Source organism: Strix aluco, chromosome 9 (genome assembly GCF_031877795.1).
Source record: "Strix aluco isolate bStrAlu1 chromosome 9, bStrAlu1.hap1, whole genome shotgun sequence".
NCBI lineage: Eukaryota > Metazoa > Chordata > Aves > Strigiformes > Strigidae > Strix > Strix aluco.
Genome location: NC_133939.1, coordinates 11,143,789 through 11,169,828, shown reverse-complemented (window position 1 = coordinate 11,169,828; position 26,040 = coordinate 11,143,789). Strand labels below are relative to the sequence as shown.

At 39.0% G+C, this 26,040-nt stretch overlaps 1 protein-coding gene across 2 annotated transcripts in view; it reads left to right on the top strand.

Moving 5' to 3' along the window:
• PAX3 (paired box 3) overlaps positions 1 to 23,226 on the top strand; it is an 80,948-nt gene extending 57,722 nt beyond the window's left edge. For both annotated transcript variants that reach the window (XM_074834531.1, XM_074834530.1), the window contains exons 6-9: positions 7,425 to 7,590; positions 8,685 to 8,899; positions 20,837 to 21,083; positions 21,617 to 23,226. In XM_074834531.1, the coding sequence (XP_074690632.1) occupies positions 7,425 to 7,590; positions 8,685 to 8,899; positions 20,837 to 21,083; positions 21,617 to 21,651 (663 nt within the window). In that variant the 3' untranslated portion in view covers positions 21,652 to 23,226. The remainder of the gene's footprint in view (positions 1 to 7,424; positions 7,591 to 8,684; positions 8,900 to 20,836; positions 21,084 to 21,616) is intronic.
• The last annotated feature ends 2,814 nt before the right edge of the window (positions 23,227 to 26,040 follow it).

The window sequence follows — 26,040 nt, the reverse complement described above, 5'->3', positions numbered from 1 at the left end:
AAGGCAATGAGAGGAAATTGTTTGGACTCTTTTAGTCCATGAATAATGGTGAAAAAGCAGGGGAAGCCAGGAAGAATTCTGAAACATGAGTACGTCCCATGCTGAAAAGGTTCTTCTCAGCCAAATCCCAGGTTTAAATTGCTTTGCTTGAAAACTTCCAAAGAGGAAAATATTGTTTAACAAAAGAGCATGTCTGAAAATTCAGGCAGATCTCTCCAGGCTACTCGGATGGGATTGAATATTCCCATGTCAAACTTGTAATCAGCTTGTGAGCTTTTGTAAAAAGCTTATTACAACCTCAGCAAATAAAAGAAGTCCCAAGAGCTCAGAAGCCTTGAGTAGCCAGAAGAAAAATGATAATTTTTTTTAAAGTGCTGTGCTACATATTGTTTTCTTTATTTCACTGTGGTACAGGGAGGGGAAGATATGATTTAGAGTAGAAGATAGTGGGGGGAAAGGTGAGAGAAGAAATTATGACTCTTAAATTAGTAGTAAGATTTGAAAGGACTGATGTCTAATCTCTCAGTTTTAATAGTCTCTTCTCAGTAGCAAACAGTGAAAAGCATCCACTGGGAAATCATGGGGGAGGAAGGACCTGTGCCCCCTCCCCCCCCCCCCCATATCTTAATTTGCCCTCAGCTCCTCTGAAATGGTTTGAGCCTGTATGATGAACTGCACAGTCCTACAGAGAGATGGGGTAAAGGAACGTAGGACAGATTCAGGAACACTTAAGACCTTTCAGCAGATCTTTACAGTTATTCCTGATGTGGTTTATGGAGAATTTCTAGTGCCTTTTCTTGAGGCTGTCCCTCTTGCATCATATGTAGGATAAAGAAAGAAAATGCTGTGTGCATTCTTGCAGTAGATAACCCTGTAATTGCAGATTCTACACCCCCCCCCCCTCCCCGGGGTAAAGGAGAAATTCTTTCGGGTAAATTAGCCAACTACAAACATATGCAGGCCCAAGAAGACATTTTTAAATAGAAAAGAAAAGAAAGGATGTGATTTTGATTCTCTTTCTCTGGTCCCTGCTGCCTAAGGGCTCAAATTAGTGGCGCTTTAATTTATAAATACACAGTTCAATTTGCTTATTACTCAATATTTTGCAGAACTATTCAGCTGCAGTGTTTCAGAAGTATTTGTGTAGGACTGAGTCAAAGTCTATTCAAAGAAACCTATGAGAGTTGAGTACGTTGGATCGCGCTGGGAGGTGGTTGGAACTCCTTGTTCCCTTTGGCACACCCTAGTTAGTTTTTAGTCTGGTCTTTTTTTATTTTGTGTGTGGTGGTTTTTTTCTTTTGTTTTGTTTTGTTTTTTTTTCCCAGTGTCCCATCACCCCTGCCCTCCCCCCTGTTTAAAAGAACTCTGGTTTCCCTCACATTTCCTGCCCCCTGTATCCCAACCAGCATGATTTCCCATTGCCTTGAATCACAGCTCCTGGCAGACTCTCCACAGAGAGCCCACAGCATCCTGGCGTTCCCGCTGGTGATTTCTGCAGGCTGCGCTTGGCAGGCAAGCGGCACCGCTTTGGGACACTGTGAGAAAACAGGCCTGCCCATGGCCTGCTCCTGTGCGTACCCTTGTTCCTGTGAGGCTGGAGGTGTGCAGGTGTTGCAGTGAAGCCAATTTACCAACTAGTTGTTGCTAAAAAGCAATTCTGTTTCTAGTCTTTCTCATTCCTACAACTGCTCTCTGGTAGTGCTCCCTGGAGCTCATCTGATACCATGGTGAGCCAGGATGGAAATTCACCCTACTGCAAGAAAAAAAAGGGAAGAAGAAAAATATTTTCCTTTTTTCCCTGCTGTTTTGTGTTTTCTGAATGAGCTCCCAGTAGGGCCAGGCAGGCACAAGTGCTGGTCTCAGCAGTTGGCCTGGCGAGAGGGTGAAAGTGCCCCCTGCACAGACTGCTCTGAAGGCTGCTGCAGTAAGTGTAGGTCTGGCATCAGTAGGGACTACAGGACTGGACACTGTGGGTGTCTTTACAAGTCCCACTGCTGTGTTTCACAAGGGTAGCGGAGTCAGCTCTGTCCGGGCTGGTGCAGCCCAGCTCCATTAGCAGTTTCCTTCTGCAGCCCCCTCTCTTTGCCAGGCAGCCCCACTGCTTCAGGCACCCCCCTAATGCATTCCCTGGTGGCACACCCACCAAGGACTCCTGCTTGCAGGATGGTCAGATTTATTTTGAACATGTGAATTTTGGGGGAAGGGAGAGGTGGGGAATGGGGGAGGCAGTTACCATGAAAAATATCATAAGGCAGAAGGGGAAAAAAACAGAAAACCCCTATGTCTAAAATTAGAAGTGCCGCTAGCAATACATCAGTCTTTTGACTTTGTGTGTTTTTGGCACACACGCTTGCAATGGTCAGGACTGTGTATAACAAAATATCCATGGGTTTTCTGCAAAATTCACATCTCAAATGTTTTGCCCTGTTGGATCAGAGATCTTTTTTCCTTAAAAGCACATAGAACACTCTGTGTTTATGATCAGACTGTTGAAATGTCAAGGCTAATTACACTAGTGTGTTCCCAAGTGAATAAATGCATCTTTTAAAGAATATCCTGTTGAGATCAACAAAATAAGATGTTGGCATGATCACTTGCAAACTACTTAAAGAAAAAATGATAATAAAAGGCAGGATCGAAATATGAGAAAATGGAGATGGGAGAAACCTATTAGTTCACCTCATCCATTCTACATCAGTGCAAAGTCCTTTTTTAATATTCTATTGTGGAGTCATTTGTTTTTTGGTCAGTCCAGTTCCATATGCTTGAAAAATTGGAGCCTCCAATACTTACTTCCCCTAAAGGACTACTTTCCCCCCCCCCCCCCCCCCCTTTTGCTCTAAATCTCATCCTCTTCAGTTCTGTTTTTGAGATGTAAATTTTGGCCAGACACTGGGTTTCAATTTTGTTTCCAAATCATCTGGGTAATTTACATTCCATCTTCGAAAGTGACATAGAAACTGAGGAGCCAGAGCCTCACTAAAATGAATATGAGTTGGCTTCTGGTGCAGACATTTCTTTTGGATGCTTGGGTCTGTCAGACAAACCACGTTCCCTCTGTCCGTGTCTGCATTCGCACAGCACCAAGCGCAATGCTGACCTAGTTTAGAGCTCCTGCATGTTTCACCTACACAGAGCATATTCCTGCAGACACAGTACTGTTTGTGTAAGAACGCTATATTTTGAGTCTTCAAAATGCAGTAGCTTGCTTATCCACTGCTTTTGCTTCCATGGGGGAATTCAGTGTGGTAGTGGTGATCTGAAGTACTGTCTAGGGTTGGTCTGCCTTCCACTGAGATCCATGCTGTTGCTGGGGAAGGCAACACACGATACATTAGTTTGTCAGATTAAGTGGACAGTTTAGAGTTGGTTTTCTGTTGTGCCCACTACAGGGTGGCACTTTTGCACAGTATGTCACTTGTGATCTTCACCAGGGGCTGAGTTTTACTTGGAGCATCTCTGCATCTAGGTGGTGATCTCTTCCCTCTCAGAAGGGAGGGTGTGGGAGAACAGAAGCATCCTATGAGGACCTGCTAGATTTGAAAAGGCCACTCATAAGATGAGGATTTTGTCATGCTGAGGGTTTTGTCATGTTGGTGGAAGTTGAAATTTGCTGAACATGAGAGGATATTGTGTTTAAATCACATTGGAAATGTACAAACAAAAGAAAATATTTCCCCAAGTGTTTACAATATGTTTCTAAGCAGATACATTGGTTTGTGGTGACTAGATTTATTTTTAAGTCTTGGCTTGATGCTGGCAAAATTTTTCAAGATTTCTTTAATTAGTAGTAATAGTGCACATGGATTCTTCATGATATGTGCTGATTTTAAATATAAAAAAATTTAAAAAAAGAAAAATTCCTGAGCTGTTGAGAGTAAGTGAAGGCAGCTGAACACAGTCCAAGTGAAATACCATGATTTTTTAAAAAATCATTTCAGTTAACATAGAAAGCATATAACTGCTATTGAATAAAGTTTAGGATCTGACTCCTTTTAACAAACATTACATAAAATGTCAATAAAATGTTTCACTTTGAATAAATTTTTTCATTTTCCAAAACTGATATTCGCCTTTTTAACTCTCCCCTTTCATTTTATTCATATTTCTTTTTTTCCTCCTGACTTACTGTTACATTATTTCTTCTTTGTGTTCCATCACAACACCTGAAATCTGCAGTTACCTGCTATAAAATGGGAGTTCAACACAGTTGCAAGCCCAATCTCAAGCCTTCATGGTTCTAGGTCATATGCATCGTGTTGTAAATACAGGCCACCGTGTGAAAAGGGCAAGACCATGGTACTAAATAGTAACAATAGTAAAAGCTAATGTGTTGAAACATCCAGAATTACAGATTCAGAGCTTTGGTGTGTTCATAGTGAGTTGGGGCCATACTTATGGTCATTTTAATGATAAATTCTTCTTAGTATTTTTACTAATGCAGGTTCAAAGTCCATTAAAATCAAGGGGAAGCAGGGACGTATATGGATCTGACCCCTGGTGCTTACTGTGTTGGGTTTTTTTTAAGATTTATTTTATGTGCCTCTACTGTTCTGTAGTCATGAGTGCATGTGGTATTAGTGGCAATAAGACTTGCTCTGCAGTTTTGAATTTGTTCAAGGGATTTTGGTGAGTTAATTTTGGACTAACTCGGGTGCTAGTCAGGTGCCATCTGCCTTCCTGCCACCTGGGGAAAGTAAGAAGCCAGGGCAAGCAGCAGCAGGTGTGTTCTGCAGCTGATGGGGCAGCAAGGCAGTGGAGTGGCAGTGGCTGGAGCTGACAGGCCTGGAGCCACGGCTGTGCCAGCAGCATGTGACATGGGTGCCAGTCAAGTAGCACCCATTTAGCATTTCCCAGTTGCGTGAGACCGAGGTGGTAATACACAGCCTTGTTTCTGTACAGCCCAGGCAGGTTTCTGCACCCCTGCAGAGTCCCACTTAATTTAATGTGGCTCCAGGTGGCAACAGAGCTCTGTGCAAGTACAAGTACATCACAGGGCTGCTGTAGACTTTTTGATACCATTGAGTGTGTTCCTTTCAGGGATGTTTAATACCTATCTGGCATAGGTTCTGGAAAAATGCAAGTCTATAAAATGAGCCAAAATCTATCTGTAAATAAAAGCATAAAACTTGGCATTATTGCAGATCGCTCACTAGTGAATTAAAGTTTGTGATCTGACTCATTTTAATAAAGATCTAGGGCTTGAAGGGAAATTCCTATCTGAAGAGGAAGCAAAATTTTGTTACCTCGTTTTCCTCAGTGAAATCCACTCATGTAGTGTAGTTCAGTTAGTGTTCCCAAAACATTTGGAGATCAGATAACGCTCTTGACCTGAAGAAGGGAGAGTGTCATGGAGAAAGCCATAGTTAATGACCTGGGTAGGCTAATTACAACATGCATTTTCTGTTCCCTGCTCAATCTCTGACCTCCATTATCCTTCCCAAGTGCTCTTTGACTCTTTAGCAAAGCCTCTTCCTCCCTCTTCAGTGTGTCTTGCCCCTTTTTCCTTCTTCTTGATTGTCTTCTAAAGATACTGTTGCAGGAGTGTGTGACTGGTGGGCTTTGGGAGACATAAGCAGGTAGGAGGAGTCTGTGAGGAGTAAATAAGAAATTTAGACTTAAATGTCAGTGAGGGAAGCAAAGGGTAAGGAGAGAGGTGAAAAAGAATATAGATATCTATAGGATGAGAAAGTAAAAAAAAAATACTGCTGAATCTAAAGCCATCCTCAACTATTGCTCATCGCAGGTCTCGCATCTCCACCCTGGTGCCTTGTCTCTGCCAGCTGTTTTCAGAAATGGTTCATGTGGAGGCAGAGGGTACAGCAAAAAAACCAAGAGAGGGCTTCCTGAGGTAGAACAGAGGCTCCATCTATCCTTCTGTCCTAAATCTTAAACTGGAGTGGGAGTGTGTAATTGAGGAGTAGACATTGTGGCCAAAAGAGGAGGCAGCTGTGTGAACTAAGCATCTCATTCTGAAAAGGATGAAGCCAGATCAAGCTACATGGTGACAGATGGTCCACATCAGAAACCAGATGGCCCAGTTAGTCCCACCACTCCTGCTATGAAATAGCAAGTGGAGGGGAAGCCCACAGTGTAGTCCAAAACATTGTTACACTCTCATGTAAGGGCTACTCATGGTTTGTAAATCATGCTACACCTAGAAATCCAGACTGTGATGGCTGGTTCATAAGCCAGCATGGACTGCTTGCAGGAAGGGTGACAGATCTGAGACCCAACTTACTTTTACAAATATATCTACATGTGGCTCATCAGCTAAGGTGCCTCAGTGGCTCTCAGACCCGACTGCCTTACAGGCTGTGCAGGTGTACCTTGTCGGATGCTAACACTCAGTTACAGTCTTATCTAGTTGATAATATCCATGGATGATCATTGCAGCTGCCTCAGGGTGTACAATTATGAGTAATTGTCTCCTTGTTTACAAATGTGTGTAGCCTCCCTTATCTCAAACAGCCTTTCTTTTCTGTGGTGGTCCACCTCATCGACCTGAGTGCTGTAATCTAGAAGTTCCTCTAAATCTGCAGCAGGGCAGTGTACGTGCACGCTGGTCCAGGCACCCCTGCTGGGGCTGGTTGCCCTTCCAGTTTGTGGCATGTGTTACTGCTATAATATACATATTAACCTATGTGTTTTGCAACTCTTATTATGTCTGCATTTGTGAAGTCTTGCCTCTTCCTTTCTTGGAAGCAATAAGAGCCATCCAAGACTTGGAAAACTTAAAACATGAACTGAGAATAATGTGAAGGAAAGCAGATTTATAGCTAGAATGTCCTGCTAATTTAAACCCCACCTCCTTGGTACTCTGTCCTGGGAACAGGTTTCAGAGTGGTTCTGAAATGCTAATCTCATACTGAAATTCTGATCTACTGTCAATGTCAAGTTTTTAAGAGATGTTTTGTACATATGTGAATACATGAAAACTTGCTGGTAGGAATTTGTGTTTTGTACACAGGGCCTGTATTTTTCAAATTAAAAGCTTAAAGTTCTGTTGATCACTAGGGCAATATATAAGTACAAGCACCTTTCAACAGTGCATTAAGTGACGCCCCTAACTTGTCAGCAAATTAAATATAAAGGCAAGAGATGATTTCTCTCTCTCATTAAATCTGGCACAATAAGGATAGCTATTAGAAGTATTCAAAAGCTTGAAAGTATTAGTCAGCTTGTTTTTCAGGAGGGGTTGTATTTGAGAGGAAACTAGGGTTTAGGATTCCTGTGCCCTGTCTGTTGAACCATGGAAATGTGTGCCAAGGGCTTCTTTCTTGTCTAGGAGTTCTGAGCCCAGTGCGCATCTTCTGTATCTCTCATCTCAGACACTGAATGCATTTGAAATACAATGCGATTATTTCTGATGAACACATACTAAATGTACAAAAATCAAATGTCCCTAATTAAAACATTTGTAGGTCTGGTTTAGTAACCGTCGTGCTAGATGGAGGAAACAGGCAGGAGCCAATCAACTGATGGCTTTCAACCATCTGATCCCAGGAGGATTTCCACCCAGTGCCATGCCAACTTTGCCAACATACCAGCTCTCTGAGCCCTCTTATCAACCCACCTCCATACCGCAAGGTACAGTAGCCAACAGGTACTTGGTTAAAATAATGTTATTGGGGGATTTCCTGTGTTGATTCATTGTAGAAATATTTTCTTCTCTAATGTAGAAAAAGGGGTGTTGCCTAATTTCGGGTCAGCGAGGACCTTGCAAGCCTGCTTATTTAAAGCATGTAAGAACTCAGGTTTGTTTTGCTGGAAGAAAGGGCTGGTTACATGTAAAGGGTGCTAGCTAGAGAAATAACAGAGGTGCAGTGCTGGTAAAGCGAGGTACATGCTTCCCTACCCTTCTGTTACATTGGCCTTTGCTGAGAGTGCCCGGCGTGGTGGGGAAGGAGGCAGCAGTTGCATTCTGTCGGCTTTTGTTGCTCTCAATGATGGTGCACTGGAAACTTCTGTAAGTAAGTACTCTGAATATTATCTGATGTTGGAAAAAACAGCTATTCAGACTGTCTTGTTTCAGCTCAGTAGCAAGTCTCAGTATGGTAAAAATTTGTCTTAATGTTATCGGCAATTCTGTGAATTTTTGATGGATTGGGGGGCAGGAATAGAGTCTCAAATCTATGCTGTGCTAGATTTAAAGAAAAATCTTGCATGCCAGATTTTATAAAACAAGTTACTGTACTTTTCTTGTTCCCTCCTTGAGATTTGGATCCTAACTGTTGGTGGATAATTAAGGGAAGTTTTCAAAGCCCAAGGCTTCTCCCATCTATTGCCAGGTTCACTACAAACCATGGCAGAATTTCTGCACTGTGACCAGGAGGGGAAAGCCTGTTACCAGCCTTCTAAGCAAATAAAGCTTTCCCTTCTTTTTTATATGCATATATACATATATAAAATATATTGCTGTATCAATTCTGAATGATATGTGCCCACTAAGGATTGTCTGAAAACTGCATGTGTCTGTTATGACTTTTACAGTCTGTTTAAGAATTTTTGTGTAATTTTACAAGCCAGTTAAATATCTAGCAATATTAAATATTTACCTTTCTACTTAACCAGTATTTAGATGCAGGTCCTGATGCAATTCTGTCAAGTTGAGCTTCATGTAATGAATTTATTATGCCAGAAAAAAGGAGGAAAACATATCAACATGTTTCTTTTGCTTCTAGCCGTGTCTGATCCAAGCAGTACTGTCCATAGACCTCAGCCTCTCCCTCCAAGCACTGTACACCAAAGCAGCCTCCCTTCGAATCCAGAGAGCAGCTCTGCCTACTGCCTACCCAGCACCAGGCATGGATTTTCCAGCTATACAGACAGCTTTGTGCCTCCGTCCGGGCCCTCAAATCCCATGAACCCTGCCATTGGCAATGGCCTTTCACCTCAGGTCAGTCCTGTGTTTTCAGACAGAGGATTTGCTGTATACCAGAACCAAAGAGTCTATTCCCTCAGGCCACAGTATAATGAATTGCCAAATTTAAACCATAATGTATTCTTTATACAAGCCACATGATTTCAGTTTGCTAGTTTCCTTCTTTTTTTTTTTTTTTATTTTTTTCCTCCTACTGGCTGAATCAAGAGTCATAGCTTATATTTAATCTCAAGTGATTTATAATGTAATCGTGCAGGCTTCATGTTTACATTCAGTTGTCAATCGTTTGTAATGTACTGCTATTCTCCTGAAGATCCATGGCTAGGTACAGAAAGTAGATCGTGTAGTTTTTCTGTGAATAAGATATCTCTTTAAGATAATCTCACCAAGGTTTTACTGAATGGTCCAGGAAAATTACAGGCAAGTTGTATGAGGAGAGTTCCAAGGGCTGAGCAGTGTGCATTGAGATGAGCTATAATCGAGTTATAAATGCATAAATTAGGAGTATAACTGCTCTTTGGCAATATATAAATGCATGAATATCATAATTGTTTTTCTAATTTGCGTGAGCTCTTTTTAGGAAATCATGTTAATAAATTGCCTTGATAATTGAGTGTCAAAAGGTTGGTTAAATTTTCTTACATGCAGCATCTGTCTGAAGCTGACATTATTAGTTAAAGCTTGAGTAGATGGTAGTTGAGTTTATTAGTGAGAGCTTTGCCCAGGTGCTTGGAAAGAGATGTCCACTAAATTCTGAGAAGTCACAAAGAGGATGCAATCTATAATTACAATCAGGAATCTCTTCAGGGCTGAAAGTGAGAGTTTTAACAGCTTTATCTGCTTTCTACCCTTTTTTCCTCTCAGTGGTTAGAAAAACAGAGAGAAGCTCAGAATGACACAAATGAAAAGTGAAAAGACAATTATACTCAATTACACACTAATCACTGACTATCACCACTGCCTAAGCAGGGAGAGGGCATTCTAATAGGCAGAAAATGAGATTTTAATGGCACAAAGGGTGGCCAAAATAACGACTCGTATATCTTTGCCTCCTTCGTTTTCTTCAACTTGTGGTTTGCATCTCGGGAGTACAGTTCCTGGTTCCTGTGCAACGGTGATAACTCTGTGCAGCTGAAAAGTTCAAAGGCACTGGAGTTGAAAAGAATGAATAACAAAGGCAATGAAATAAACATTTTTGCCCAAAGGCAAAAGTTCATAAACCCTTTTTTGTAACGGTAAATGTAATTAAGTTTCACAGATTCCTATAGCATAGAGTGGGGTACAAAACTTTATGGCTTGAAACCTCAGGAAAAAAATACCAACAGAAAAACAAACGGATATACTTCCAAGAAGACTTGAATGGATTTTGTTCTAAAGAATTCTGATTTCTAAATGCAATCTCCAACAAAAGCCATGACATTATATTTGTTGCTTCATTTTTTTTAATTTTTTTTTTTTTTTTTTTAATGGCCGGTTTTGTAGTGTGCAAGGCTTCCACATTTTTGTCATAAGTATCTTTTGGGGATTCAGTGTTAATCCATCAAAAGTAGTTGTTAGTGTCAGTTTAAATGTATGTTGGTTCTGGCTATGGAAAATGTGATTTTTTTTTTTTTTTTTCCTTTCACAAAGCTTTTATTGTCTGTGACACTGAAGTGGAGCACAACAGTAAAGAAATCTTGTGATGTCTGGGCAAAGTGGGAGAAAAAAGTGAGGCTAGGTTTCCTCACCTCAAAGTCTTGCTGATTTGAGGTTTGATATAATCCAAAGGAGATCCTGAAGCAGATTAAATTAGTTTAATCTGTTACTGTGCTTCTTTACACCCAGCCCTGTCTTTATGCTAAGAAACTTCTGTTGTTTTGGTTTTCTTTTCTTAGACTTTTGAAACCTTTTTCTGCCCCAGTGCTTAGAGCTCCTGGCCACATCCTGCGTTTCTACCAATAGATTTAGGAGGAGGCTGATCACTCAAAAGCTGACATCATGCGTTCATCACTGAATGCATACAGGAGATTATTTATATCCATTTAGATTTTGAACAGCTTCTTGGAACGGAATGATTACCTTCACTGGCTGATCAAGATCTTTCCATCAAACAAACAAAAAACCCAGCCCTAAATTCATGCAGTGTTACCAACAGCTCCTCTAAAACAGTTTTGGGGCCAAAACAATGATTTAAGATACATTTTTTATATATATATATATATATATATATATATAAAAAATGATGTATAAAGTGACATACCTAGACATTGTGTGTATATATAAGGGAGTGATATAGCCTCAAGTACGTAAATTATGTGCAACAAATTGTGGGACTGTAGCAAAACAGAGAATGCCTTTGTGCCCAAAAGAGCCTCAAGCATTGGTCATCTATGTTGCAATGTTACTGTGTGTGAAATGCCCCTTAGTCGTGGGGTGTGTCACAGGGCATCCCCTTGGCACACGTCCTCAGGGCTCTTCCTGCAGGCACCCAGGTGCTGACCGAGCAGCTGAGGTAGCGGCGGTGGCAAAGTCGAAAGTCTGTTCTGCATTGGGGATTTCATGAAGAGAGAGAAACAGGAGTTTTCCTGCTGAGTGGGCATGTTGCAGTGCCCTGCCTGTGTGCGTAGAATTTAGATGAGAAAGGAAGAGGGTCTTTTTACTAGCCAGTGGATTTTTGACCACAATAAATCTGGGTGTGTGAGCAATTAACATAATGTTTCCACCCATCCATGTCTCTCTCGCAGGCAAATGCTCTGGACATTCTGTGTGTAAAGCTGAATTTATGGTGACTTTAGGGGGAGGGGAGACTTTGTCTGAAGCCCAAATAATCTTTTGTGATTTAAAAAAACCCCTTAGAATGTGTAGAACAAAATCTAATATTAAGATTCACGGGTTCATATTCTTACCAGACTTAAACCTCCTTTTTCCCTTTGACTTCAATTTATTCTAAATGAGGTTCTGACACGCAGATCCCCCGGGGAAGCTTTATTTTCCACGCAGTATGTTTCCTTTCTAACTTTGTTCTTGAATACGATGGACAAATATGTTGTTCAAGGCAAGCACTGGGTGAAGGCAGAGGACACACAGAGATGGCTAGGGTACTGTAATTTTATTTTATTATGTTAGCCTTGAATTTGGAAGTTAGAGAGGACTGTATGTCTTGGCCAGTTTTAGGAAGCAGAATGCTCCACAACATACCTGTCTTGCAGACTGGGTCATAAAATGTTGTTGTTCTTGTTTAAAAGAATAAGAGAACAGAAAGAGTCCCACCTTGTTAATGTTCACCACTTTTTAACATCAAGACAAGATCTGCAGATTTCCTCCAGATGACTGATTATTCTCCTTGTTCATCTGGTTTACTCATTACTACCTGGCTGTGGTGAGAGAACCTCTGTCTTACAGACCTGCAAAGGGTTGACTTTTGCAGGAATAAGACAGAGACTAATGTCTCAGGGAACTGGTAGCCAGGAGTGTCCTTGTTTGTATTTCATGAAAAAGCAACTCAACTGCAAGCACGTCATCTCAGCCAGGGCTCTTTAAATATAATGTCAGAACAGAGATTATTAGTGTGTAATATATGTAAATTGCATATTTTTATGTTTTCTACGCCTGTTATGCAGCTTCTTGGCTTTCATGCATACATTTATGGGAATATTGTATTTCCTTTTCAAATTAGGCTTCAGTTGCTCAGTGCATTTTCTTTTAACAGACATTTGTTAACTCAATTATTAGGGGATAGCATATCTATGTGTTAATATGTGTGTACAGGACTTAAGCATGCTTTTGAATTGGCACATCACTTTCTGATCCTGGCATTAACAGTCATCACTGGTTCGTTGAAAAGCAGAAGGGTGACTGCAAAAACATTTGTCTCGCAGCTGCAGGTGTACAGTCTTACTAGAGAGCAGATTGTTCTTTAAAACAGGATATCAATATTTTGAACTGCTTAATTTAAGATAAGGAAAAAGGCTTTTCCGGTGTACATGGGCATCCCCTGACCTTGTCGTGTGCTTTTTATTAGTGACAAAGCAGCAGAATTTGCCCTACACCAGGCGGTTCAGGCAGTTGGCTGGTTTTGAAGCGTGCCGTTTCGGACTGCTGGTGGAGTCAGGTGGCGTGGCAATTAACAAATAACAAACATGCATAACCTGTCTCCTCCTTGCCCCCTAGGAAACTTCTCAGATCTACTTGTTCCTCTTCCTTGTTGTCTTCCCCCATAATTGAGAGAAACCAGTAGCTTTAAAAGCTGTGGCTTCAAAATGGGAAGTGGATTGAATATTGGATGGGTTGTGTAGAAGGTTGTAAGTCTTGAACAAAGTTTGCAGCTCTTGTGCCATTTGTTACCTGGAGCTCAGGAATAATCTTGATAAGAAAATTCCAAACTTTTCTGTGAACAGTAGTAAATATGCAAGCTGTTTCAGGGTTTCTTTCTTCTACTGTCAAAACATTTCACTGCCTGAGTTTAAGAATTATTCTGTAACTCTCTTTGGTGTGATAGAACTTAGGCAATTGGCTTTTCTTTAGTCTTTGAGAGCACTTGTTTTTCATTAACCTGAAGTATGGATCTGATGGCAGCTGTCGAATCAGATATGTTCATATTGTCTTGTTAACTCTGTTTTTAAGGGAAACACAGGAACCAGTGGCTAAAAATGTGCATTCCCTCATTAAGAGGGACAAGGAGGGGGGGAAGCGACTAGTAATTTATTACATTTTTTCTTACACCTTCTGTTGAATTACTGTCCAACTGGTTGCCCACAGAAACGTTTCATTTGGATCCAAGTCCCACACCAGTGAGAAGCTCATGATCTTTGTCACAATGAACTTGGCTTTGAGAGCTCCTGGCTTAATTACCCAAGAACATGAGACAGAGGTCAGGGATTTCTCTGTGAGGAAGAAAGTTATTTCACATGATATCATTTTCATGACCATGAGTTTTTGTTTTGGGTTTATTTTAAAAAAAAAAAGTTCAGCCAATGGGATTGATTATTTTTGTTTCTGGAGTGGGTACAAACAGATGAGAGCCAATAGTTTTGTAATTGTTATCGTGCAAGAATAATATTTATTATTTGTTTTGTAATTATTGTAATATTTTAAATATACATTTATAGATATACTAAAATATATTAATATAACAAGACGAATAAACGGGTGACTTTACATTTTGAATGTCCACCTTAACTTTCCTCTGGGCCTACTTCCACCTCTATTCCCACCACGCCAGAAAGTTTGGGGCAGGTGGGTGGGGTTTCAGCCTTCAAAAAACAGCTCAGAAATCTTACACAGAGATACAAAAAAGCTCTGGACTTTTCTGGAAACTTAAGCCAATTGTACTGTAACTTCATGAGAATAAATGTTTAGAAATAAAATTTAAAAATATAGATACCTTAGTACGAAAATGTAAAAGGACACAATATATATAAAACATAACAGTTTCTTGGTTTTCTTAAGCCTTTTTTAATGATATTGCTCACAAGACCGACTTACCTTCCTTCATAGTAATTTCTACCATTTAGAATATACGTAGGTTGAGTATTCAGCATCACAGCTGCCCTTAAAATAATTTTTTGCTTTTGCTACATGTAGACATTCAATTTAAACCACTTGTTAAATGAAAGTGTGAGTCAGCCCTTCATAGGGTATAACACTGGCAGGCATTGGTGAACTTCTAATTCTTTAATGAATTTACAAAATAGAAATATCAACAGGAATCTGAATACTTAAATATTTATTCAATTAAGGACTGGTACATGAATGTGAGCTTTGTTATGAGTAATCACAGATGGCTCTCTTGAGTCTTTAATTATGCTCTATATTTTAGATTTCAAAAAACCAAGGTACCAAAAATACCACCACACGATTCAGTGAAAAGCATATATTGCAATGGGATCAGGAAGAGCAGAATTTCATCCTTAGCAATCCTTAGAAAGCAGTGTATCCATCTTTAAATGTATCAGGCTCAATTTCCTTCAAAATTTCCTACCTTTCTAGAGAAAAGGGTTTTATTTTTAAATTCATTTTTGCCAATATATCAGTAATAGTCACAATTTTCTTATAAAAGAAAGACTGAGTGCTGAGTTAGGATAGAAAGAGATTTCCCCTGGTCAAAATAGCAAAATACACTTTTATTTGTCCCCAGTGCTAATTAGCCTAATGTTAGAGGCCCTAGTGTTAACGGGAACCTCATGAAAAAAAAACCTTCCTTACTGGTTGAATTCCTACAGATATGCTTGTCCATCATCTTTTTTTCCCCCCACATTTATGGATGACTTACTGCTTTTACCTAAACGGCTAGCATTTTGTAGCAATTTCCTGTTCGTAAATCCAGCCATGTAGGTGTAGATCATGCAATAGGTGTTATTGTAGGGCCAAATGTTGAGTTTGGTGAGACTCCTCCTGTCAAAGCTTTGCAGATCCCACTCCCTGGCCATCTGCTAGCAAAAAAAAAAAAAAAATCTAGTGTTTGGATTAAAAAAAAAAAGGTGTGTTTTTGTTTTGTTTTGCTTTCAGAGAGAACAAGGCCATGTATCCCAGTTACAGAGGGAAGGTGTGTGAGAGCCCAGCTAATGACAGCTGGGATGGCTTTCATGATGACCAGAATCCTTCTTTTGTGTTTTGGGTTGAGGAGAAGGCAGAGAGCAATCTAATCACAAATTTAGGCTTGTTATGAGCTGTTGTATGTAACCACCATAATCAAGCGCTTAAAATCACTAGCCTACAATCTCTGAGACTGCCTGAAAAAGTTTTGAGATGTATAATTTTACGTATATATACTTATATGTTTGTATATATTATTCACATAAATTGTGAGTATATGTTCATCTTTGGGCTTTGTTTTAACTTTTCAGTCATCTAGACATTTTTGAAGCTTTTCCATTCAATCGGTGCTAGAGAATTAACTTCTCTTTGAATTACTTTGGTAACGTTACCTAGTCCCGTGGCTCCATGAGCTAGCACCTGAAAAAAGACATGAGTTTTGTGACAGACTGTGATAATGTTGTGAACATTGGTAATCTTCTGTAGATAAAAATATAATTCATGAAGGATCAAGCTATCCTCTTAATTATCCTAAATGTACACCACTGCACCTTCTTTAATTTCAGTGCAGCTACCACTGATGTCTAGTGGTGTGAAATCAATATGAGGTCTCATTTGGTGTGAGTATGCAGAAGGTCAGATCATCAGATATTTTAAGTCAGTGTATTTGTTTCTATTTTCATTAACCAGGTATGTGGTTCCCAGTGCTTGCTGTTTGGCATGAAAATTCTTTCTGTCGAGTTTCTTCGTATATTCGTCAGGAATATTCATGTATATAAAAAGAATCAGCAACATGGTTCTAGGATCATATAGGTATAGATCCATGTAGCTAATTAATTTTAATTGATCTCCTAAAATCTCTCATTCTAATGCATTATAACCATCTTTTTTGTGTTCTTGTGCAATATTTTGGTTTTGAGAGATTTTTCTACAGTGAAAAGAGTTAACAGCAGGTAATGCCATTCATCTTGGAAGGAGTTTGAAATTTTCAGTGTTAGTGATGAATGAGGGTATCTGACCCACATCTGTTTTACATTAGAATGGAACATTGCCCTGACATCGTTAGGAGCATTTGTCAAGATTCCCTGGACAGAGCTTCTGTAAATTACATGCTGCAAATGTGTCAGGGTCAGATAAGAGGATATCATTAACTCCACTAAAGTTTACTCATGATTCTGTCAGTTCAACTTAATACGTTAACTGCCAACAATTTTCCTTGAGCTGTTTCATTAAATCTTTCATTCGCAGGAGGGGAAAAAAATGTATCACTGTACCCAAAAAATACTGCACATGTTCTTTTCTCACAAATCATATTAATTGCAGACATGGTCACAAAGCATATTAAATGCAGGCATGCGTAAATGAATTAAAACATATGAGAATTTTATTGTGCCTATGGTAGGTCCTACATCCTAAAATACCAACCATGTTAACAGGCATAATGTTTCATTTAGATATAAGAAGCTTTTTCTCAGTTTAATGGCCTTTATTTTCTTGATAATAGAAGTATTTTCTAATAGGTGATAATGGACCAGATGTTGCATACGTGGTCTGTAAGGCTTTCATAATTCAGTTTCTCTTTCTGGATCATACCCTCAGCTAGTGACGCTGTGTTTGATCCCACCAGAAAGGGATTTGTCCTAATGAATATTTTGGATTGGTTTGGGATGCGCTCTCTGAAAAGTTTTCTGTAGAGTTTTGTTACTGCAGTTCACTGTGTTCTCTTTGCTTATTCCTAATTGAACCTTTGTTTTTAATAGAACTATTTTATCAATTATATATGTCTCTTATTGTATAAGCTCAAAGGCTATGTGTCAACATTTCTTCATGTGTTTTGCAAAAAATGAGGAGATGTGGCCAAAAACCTTACAGCCTGATTTTTTTTTGCATTTATAGGAGTTCTTTTCTAAAATAAATTGAATAGTTACAGCAGCATTCAGTTCTAAGTGTTAGATCAGCCCTTGATTTTTCTTTCAATTTCTTTGGGATCCAGATCAGTGAGGCTGACAATTACTACTTTGGCTTTCCCAAAGTAATTCAGAGGGAAGTACATATTTTCCAGTAATTTGGATGGTATATGGATTGAATAAATGTATTTTCTTCCTTAATTATTGTAAAACAATCAGATCTGTTTACTTAGAACTATACTGTTTCATACCAGCAGAAGATCTGAGTTGCAAAATCCAGATCTTGGTGTGTCACTTGTACAACACTGAGCTGAGGGTGTTGAGCATTGTGCGGACGTGGCCCATTAATGGCTTTCTAATTGATTAGGTGAAAGTCAGCCATGCCCTTCCTGTAACTCCTTGTATGGGCGATAAGGTCATGGCACATACCTTACAAAAGACTTCTGCCCTGAGGCTACTTCCCTTATAGCTTTCAAAACAGACACGACCAAAAATCTAATTATTTAGTTACTAATCAACTGCAGGATGATTCTGAAGGCCTCTGAAGAAGGCATTTCTGAGAAGGTGGTTACTGTTCGGACTTCCGTTTTCTCCACCTCAGAGACAGAGAGCTGTGTCAGTTCTGCTCCGAAGTGTCTGTTAGGTGCATATGCACTTAAGGAAAAGATGACTAAAGACTTGTGGTGTTCGCTATTTAATTTAAAATCTCGTCAAATGCTAATTTTAGTTTGTCAGAGAAGATAGATGTCTATCCAAATATAGATGCTACTGAAGTTTGAGTGGCTTTTGAGACCAGATCTGGATCCAGGTTTAAATTTCAAGGCTAATCTCTAAAATAACTTCCAATCCCAAAGTTTTTGAGCTCATTGGTTTTTGCTGGCAAAGTCCAAATAATGTTGTTTTGGGCTCTGTTCTGTTGAAAATAGTAAACAGAAAAAAGCTTAGTTAAAAGATGTAGTTGGTAAAATAGCTATTTGCCCAACACGGCAATCAGTCCTAAAAGTCCTGGTAGAGACGCATGTGACATGAGAGTGCTCACACAGAGAAGAGTGCCGCTGGGACTCTAGCAGGGATGTGAGGGCAACGAGAGCCCAGCCCCTTCTCCCTGCTCTTGAACTTGGAGCAGAGTGTGGTAAAGCCCGGTATCACATAGGTGCTAGGCAGGAATGGAAAGGGCTGTGCACTTATTTCAGATTTCTGATAAACCATGTGTGTTTTAAACTGTAGTCAAAACCATGATACTCTTGCCAACATAAATATTTTCCAAAGTAGTAATTTTCAATGTAAATGTTTAAGTTAAGCTATGTTTTTTGTGGATCTTTCTCTTCTTTTAACTCTATTAGTGTTTATTTTAAAGGACAACGATTAATACAACCTAAATGAACATAGGTTCTAATATTGTATCCTGCTGATGCAATGTCAGATCACTAAGCATGCTAGATTTTCAGGACCATATAATTTTCCAAAGGTACAAGAAAATTATTTGTAATTCCTAAAATAGAAAAACTTATTAAAATAATCTTTAGAAATTTTAATAGTTTTCAGGAACCAATTTTTAGAAGAAAAAGTTGAAAGCCCAGTTATTTCAGCTTTTTAGGGGTTTTTGGGACAAAATGCTGTTGAGGTTGCTGTGCAAATAACACGATTTTTCAATCTGTGATGATTCCAGAGATTTTTTTAAATTGTTTTTTATTAACTTCAAATTCTTTTAATAGGTTTTGTGCATTGAAAAGCTTATTTGAGTTGAGTAGAAAATATCTTAAGCCTGAATCCAAATTCTTCTTTTGTGTTTTTAACTTAAAAGTTAGAAGATTTCATTATCTAAATGAAGTCTTTGGATATATTTTGAAACTTTTTTGCATGAATGCTTCAGTTTGTGAAACATTCAGCAAATACCATCAGTTAAACTCATGTTTTTCTGCTTAGTGAAACAGAAGTGAACGTTCTAGTGCTGTAAGTAGTAACTGAACTTCTTTCTCAACGTTTCTTTTTTTTTTTTTTTTTTGGTGAGATGTCTTGGGTGCATCTGATGCAGAGTTGTGTTCTCGATGCAGGTATCTGGGTGTCTCTTTTTGAAGTACTCTCCTTGTGCCTCTTGCTCTTTTCCTTAACAGACATGTAAGGTTCTTCCTACCTACTTGAATCATGGGTCTTGTTTCCTTTATTTATTAAAAACCAAACAAAACTCAGAGGTTGGACCACAAGCTCCCTACAATAATCCTTTTTCTTTTGTAATGGAAAATAAATACAATTCAAGAAAGAGCATCAGAGTTTTAGGAACCAGGCATATTCTTACGAGCATTAATTTATTCTTTACAAAATAGACTCCAATTTTAATAATTTATTTTTAGTTTATGGTAAGAAATACAGTAAAGCAAAATGATTATCAAATAGCACATGTCAGGTATTTATCATGCCTTTTTGGAGGAAAAACAACCTGTAAATTATCAGAATATGTTGTTTTGGCAGAAGCTGTATGTCATCCATCCGTTACAAGCTGCAGACTATCTCTCAGGTTTTGAAGTGCAACTTACTCCAGCAGAAATAAGCAATTCTCTCAGTCATACTTATTTTTGAACTGTGCTATAGAGATGTGCTGGGAAAGGAAATGGACACCAACCTGTAGTGCGAATGATTTTTGTAACAAAAACTTAACGCAGTAGCTTCCTTCACTCCTCCTTGAAAGGACAAGTGCTTCTGAAATTTTTTTTGCTCTTCTACTGGAACTTATGGCCTAGAGTGTTGAGCTTTTATAGCAACAAGCAGGTATTCTTCAGTAATCTATTTTCAACTAATTTTGACTGCTGATTTCATAACTGTTCATGTACAAGCAGCTTATTAAGGGTGTCACAGTTGACTTGAAGCTGGTCTGGAATGCCTGACCATTTCTGTCCTCTCTCAGGGGATGAGGCTGAGAACTGGTGTTGCGACCAGCACTTCACTCTTTCACATTCATTTCTTCACAGGCCAGCACACAGGGCATGCAGCAGCAGGAGTTATGGCTGCTCTGCTCCTTGCCCACATATTCATGTTGTTCCGGGTGCTGGGATTCTTTGTTACTTCCATCAGTAGTGTTGCTGTGATCCACTCCAAATTAATTTCATTTTAATGACTGCTCATCTTGAGAGAAAAAAATAATTGTTTGAGTTTTTTCACAGCTTTCCTGTGTTTGTAGATCATGCAGGACAATGTGGCTAAAAAGCCACAACTTGCTTTTTATTCTCTTATAATTGAATCCTCAAGGAATAAACACCTGCAGTGATCCCAGCTGGGGCATGGGATCAGGCACTCTAAAATCATAAAAGTTTTTAAAATGATTTTTCTTTATTTGCCCTTGGTATCACTTTTCATTGGTTGGTAGCTATAATTTTTTATTTTGGCGGCTGATGCAACCAAATTAGTTATTCAAAGTATAGTTTGAATACCAAGTCTGCCTATTTTAGGAAATCAGATGATAGACTTGAGAACTCCTCTGGCTCTGTAAGCAATAGAGTTCTTCACATATCTTAACTCTTTCTATTCTACCTTTTAGGTAATGGGACTCCTGACTAACCATGGTGGTGTGCCTCACCAACCCCAAACTGATTATGCCCTGTCCCCTTTAACCGGGGGCCTGGAGCCCACCACCACTGTCTCAGCCAGCTGCAGCCAGCGGCTGGATCACATGAAGAGCTTAGACAGCCTGCCCACATCCCAGTCCTACTGCCCACCGACCTACAGCACCACGGGCTACAGCATGGACCCTGTCACAGGCTACCAGTACGGGCAGTACGGACAAAGTGAGTATTGGGATATTTGCACTGAGAAGTGCAATACTGTACACATTTATCAATGGTCTGTGTACTTGCTGTCTGTAACAAAGAAAATTATGAGCAGAGATCCTAATGGCTGACTACTGCTTCTCTCCAAAGCCGAGTGGAGTGCACTGGTGAGATAGCTGATTGTTCGAGCAAGATTTCTGCTGCATAATTATTTTCTTAAGTGATGTCAACAACATCTTGATGTTATTAATTGTTGAGACATGAAACCTGATTGCCATTAGGTAAAACATAAGGGTTGTCCAAAATGAAATAACCACTGGCATTCTACTATTAGAAACACATGTTCTTAATGAGGTCAGCTCAAGAATCATTACAGTATATAATCCCAGATACACAGAGTTTTGTCAAACTTGTCCTAGGAATAAAAATATTAGTCCCTTTCCTTTGATATATCAGTATTAAATATGACAATGTCAACCTGTAGTTGGCATGGCCCCATGCTGTGAGGTTGTCACAGCATGACTTAAAAAGCTTCTTTTGCTTTTTTGCAGGTGCCTTTCATTATCTGAAGCCAGATATTGCATAAATGAACTGTCCACTTCAAGTTAAAGCTGGTCTTGTTTTCCGGTCTCACTCCAAAGCTTGAGGGATCTTCTCAACACACTGCAGTCTAAACTGGGGCAGTCCCATTGAGAGAAGCAGGCTTGTTATGTTCTCTCCAGTCATAGCTTTTAGTAGACTTTTGAAGGCTGGACAAAGCTATACAGAAGACAAAGGCCAAAAGCAATAATGAATAAATAAATGCGACATGGTTCATTACGAGTGGGTATACAAAACAGAGCAGTATTTAATATCACTGCCTGGCAAAACATTCCATTTTTTGTTGGTGAAATTAACGTGCATTGATTGGGACAAATGGAACATTTTGAAACTTAGAGCAGTTGAGCTCTGCGTACTCTGACTCATCTGACATCCAGTGCTGACTTTAGTCTAACTTTAAAACTGCTCAGTTTCTGAAGCAAGGGCAGGAGAACCTCCTTCATTTTACACACTGGAAATTGTCATCAAGAGGAAATGTCACTGTCCATAGGAAGCTAGGATAAGTGCAAAAGACTTCCAGAGCAACTTACTGGTTACCTTACCATGCTTTTGTAATCACGTTGTCAATAAATGTCACTTACAAGTTTTGTTTTATCAAGGGATGAGATCTTGTGTAACAAGAAAAACAGATTTTACCTTTTTGTATGTGGAGTTTTCCTGGTCCGTTGTACCTTTTTGAACAAATGTGGGAGAAAAAAAAATCAAGAACAATGCGACTGATTTTTCACAACTGCCTAGCAATGTGCAATACTGTGTACCTCACACAAACTTTGGGATCATCCAAAGTCATATAGATAGAATCAGAACTATATTTTTGCAGGTACTTTTATTTTTGCAGTGCATAATTCCTGATGATAAAATACAGAAATGTTGCAGTCTGCTGGACAACTAAAATCCAGCTTGTTAATCATGATTTAAAGGTAATTTTCAGGCAACAGTACGAAGAAATGATTACGTTTACATTTTTTTTGTGATATACAGGACATATACAGAGATGGACCTGTATTTGAGACATTTGTTTAAATTATACAGCGATATCCAATATAGAAAATATAATTATAGGAACCAAGGTTTACAAGAAGTTTGCATTGTGACATTTTAGAATGTCAATAAATTTGTGTTTTGTGATGTTGAGAGGAAGAGGAAGATGGAAGGCGGTGTTATTTATTTCTCTCTATTCTTGGAACAAGGAGGGAGCCAGAACACAAATACATTCCTTTTAGCGTTAAGGACTATGAAGTAGTGAGTTAGACTAGGTTCAGTACAGAGGTTAGTTCACACATTGGTCTTAAGGGTGATGGAAAAATGAAATATTATCTTTGTGTTGCAGCCTCTACAACAACATGTGTTGTAAAAGAAAAAAAATACAAAGAAAAAAACAAAAGAACAAATGTCTTTCATGTAAAAAGTTCAGTAAATATTTACTATTTATAATGAATAAACATTATGAAGACTTGCAAAGCACTGATGATTTTGTCCTAAAATGTAGTATTGTGCTAAATACATTGATACATTTTAATCTGAATATCATGAAGAAATAAACCATGTTATCTTCAACGCAAACTGTATTTGTTATGTAAGCATATTCTGCACACATCCCAGGGCTGCAGGAGCCTCAGGCAGCCTCTGTGCCCAGGTGCTGCTAATGTGCCACCCAGAGCTCCGTGTTTGTTAATGCATTTTTCAAGTGCTATTGGTACCGGTAGTATGTCTTCATCTTCCCAACAAGAGAAAAGCGTTGTGCCTTTGCTGTGCATTTAAAACAAAATAAAATAGGCTTAAACCCAGCACAAGTAGGGCAACAGGGATGGCTTCATACAATGCAGGAACTTTGTAATCACTTATGGGAGGTATCTGTCCTGAATTACTTTTTTCTTAGAAGCCTCAAGAATTTTTAATAGCCTTACACACAAGCTGACTGAAACATGGGGAAGACCTTTCAGAATGAATGGAGTAAGTTTTAGTGGCACATCAGTGTGTGAGGAAATTTTACTTCACCCTAGGCTTGGTGGACATTTAATTTCATCACCATTTTGTGTGGGATATAGCCACCTTGAATTTCCTTTCAGCTTTTATTTCTGTGTGCATTTTATTTTTGTTTTATTTTAATTTTGTTCTTTTAACTCTAGTCCTCTTCTGTTGGAAAAGGAAGGCATATACTTTTTGAAAAGAGGATCTTAAAAAGATGCTGAAAGGGGGAAATGGGATTTCTTTTTTTCCCTTCTAGTTTCTCTGATATGCTTTTAATTTCTGTGAAGATTAAAATTTAAATGTCCCTTATTAATACCTATTCCCTCTTCTAAACTGCTTATTATTCTGATTTTTTTTCTATGTTGCTTCCCTTCCCTGAGGACTTGGCCCTTGGCATTTGTCTTGTGTCCTGGGCTTGCTGCAAAGGCCAAATAAGCCTCTCTTTCCCCACTTGCAATCCCTTTGCTGTAAAGTACAGCATAAAAGCCTGCTTGCTTGCACAGTTTGGAACTGGATGATGTCTGTAGGAGTGCTCCTTCCCAGGAACAGTGTACTTTTTTTGCAGGATGGTTGCAAAATGCCACTTTCACCTTCTGTCCTTTTCTATTCCAGCAGCTGTGGGGGTGAGACAGAGCTGTGATTTCTTTCCCCACCCCTGCCATGCTGCTGAGGTGCTTTCCAGACCTGGAGTTAAGACAGGGGGCCTTTTGGCTGTTCTATCCTCTTTTTAAGTGTTCCCCAAGCACTTCCTTGTGTGAGAGACTAATGCAGAGCAGGAGAGCCTGGAAACAAGACAGATAAGGAGAAAATCATCCAGTCTTCTTGCAGGCAAGCCATGCAAATAGGGAACCAGGATGAACTCCTGCCAGAGAAAGTGAGGAGCCCGGGGCAAAGGGACTAAGCAGTTTCCTGATTTATGATGCGCCATAGGAATCTTTGACAGAGCTATAAGGACTACTTGGGGTACTGCTGATCCCTTCTTGTTATCACTGTCAAGGCTGAAGAGGTTCTTGGGAGCCACATGTGTTTCTGGAATATGAAGCCTGAACACTCAAAGTCAAAGGGGCACGAGCCTGCCATGGATATTGCATTTGACAGAAATGCCATGGAATAGCTCGGAGGAATGTGCTTGTAGCAATGGAGTACAAAACCTCCTCACTGATGAGTGCAGAAAGCATGGAGCTCAGGGTCCTTCCTCTTTTTTTTTTTTTTTTGGTTGCATATTTTACAAGATGGAAATAAATAACAACAGCTGCTTAACTGTCTGTCATCTCATAAGAATTGGAAACTCTTGAGAGGCAGGATTTGATGAAAAATATTTATTCCTTGTGGCACAACCATGATTTTTAACTTATTCTTTGCTTTTAAATCTTTCTTTATCTACAAATAACCTCTACTCCCATCAAAATACCAAATATATGCATTTTAGCATACATTTACATTGGTATATGTTACTTCCTTTATCCGAGCATGCATAATATTTAATGAATGAGCTAGGAAATTAATTCTTTTTAATGGCACCTATTTTCCTTCTGTTTTCCCTGGATAGTTCAGTGTATCCCATTGAAACAAAACCTATAAATAAACATTTTTCTCTAGTAATCACACAGGGTTTTCTACTCAGTATTGCTGAAAAGTCTCTTGTCTGTCCATGTGACAAATACCGTTGAACTGTATCTTTCTATGGGTATTTTGAAAGGCACAAAATGCCTGTCTGAACCTACAAATCTCCACTGAAAATAGCTGATTGTTAAACAGGATCTATGTCCTCAGAAATCTGTTTCTGCATATATGTGATATTACCACTTGATTTTTAATCCCTAGGTTAAGGTCTGTGCAAATTCAAACTTAAAAAATCTGGCTAAAAGTCTGTAACCTAGATCTCCAAATTTAATGAAAAAATACGAAGTTACTTAACATTGGAAAACCAAAATCCACCCCAAATTATCAAATGCTACTAATAATTTATGTAGCAAGGATGTATTCACATTTTCTTAGAAGTATGTCAGACAATAGCATGCAAATTGTTTATGTCTGAATTCTGTGATATATTGTCATACATGTAAGAAATGTATTCCCTCTTGTCAGAGTGCTGTTGGTTACTGCTGACATGTAAAGCATATATTTTCGCTATGTTAGTAACCATGAAGGTTCTTAATGTTTTCTATCCATGAAGACTTCTAGCTTTAAAGTCTATAAAGTGAATTACTAAATGGTATCTTCATATAAAATAACAAGAACTTAATTTAAGGCAATTATCAATGAGACCATCAGAAACCTGAAACAGCTTGAATTCATAAACCTCTTTGTATTGTTCAGTGTTCTGTTGCTCGCTTAATAATTGCAAGAAAACCTGCATCCTGCTTAGAAGATCCCATTTTTAATTTCTTTTGGCTTTTCCAAT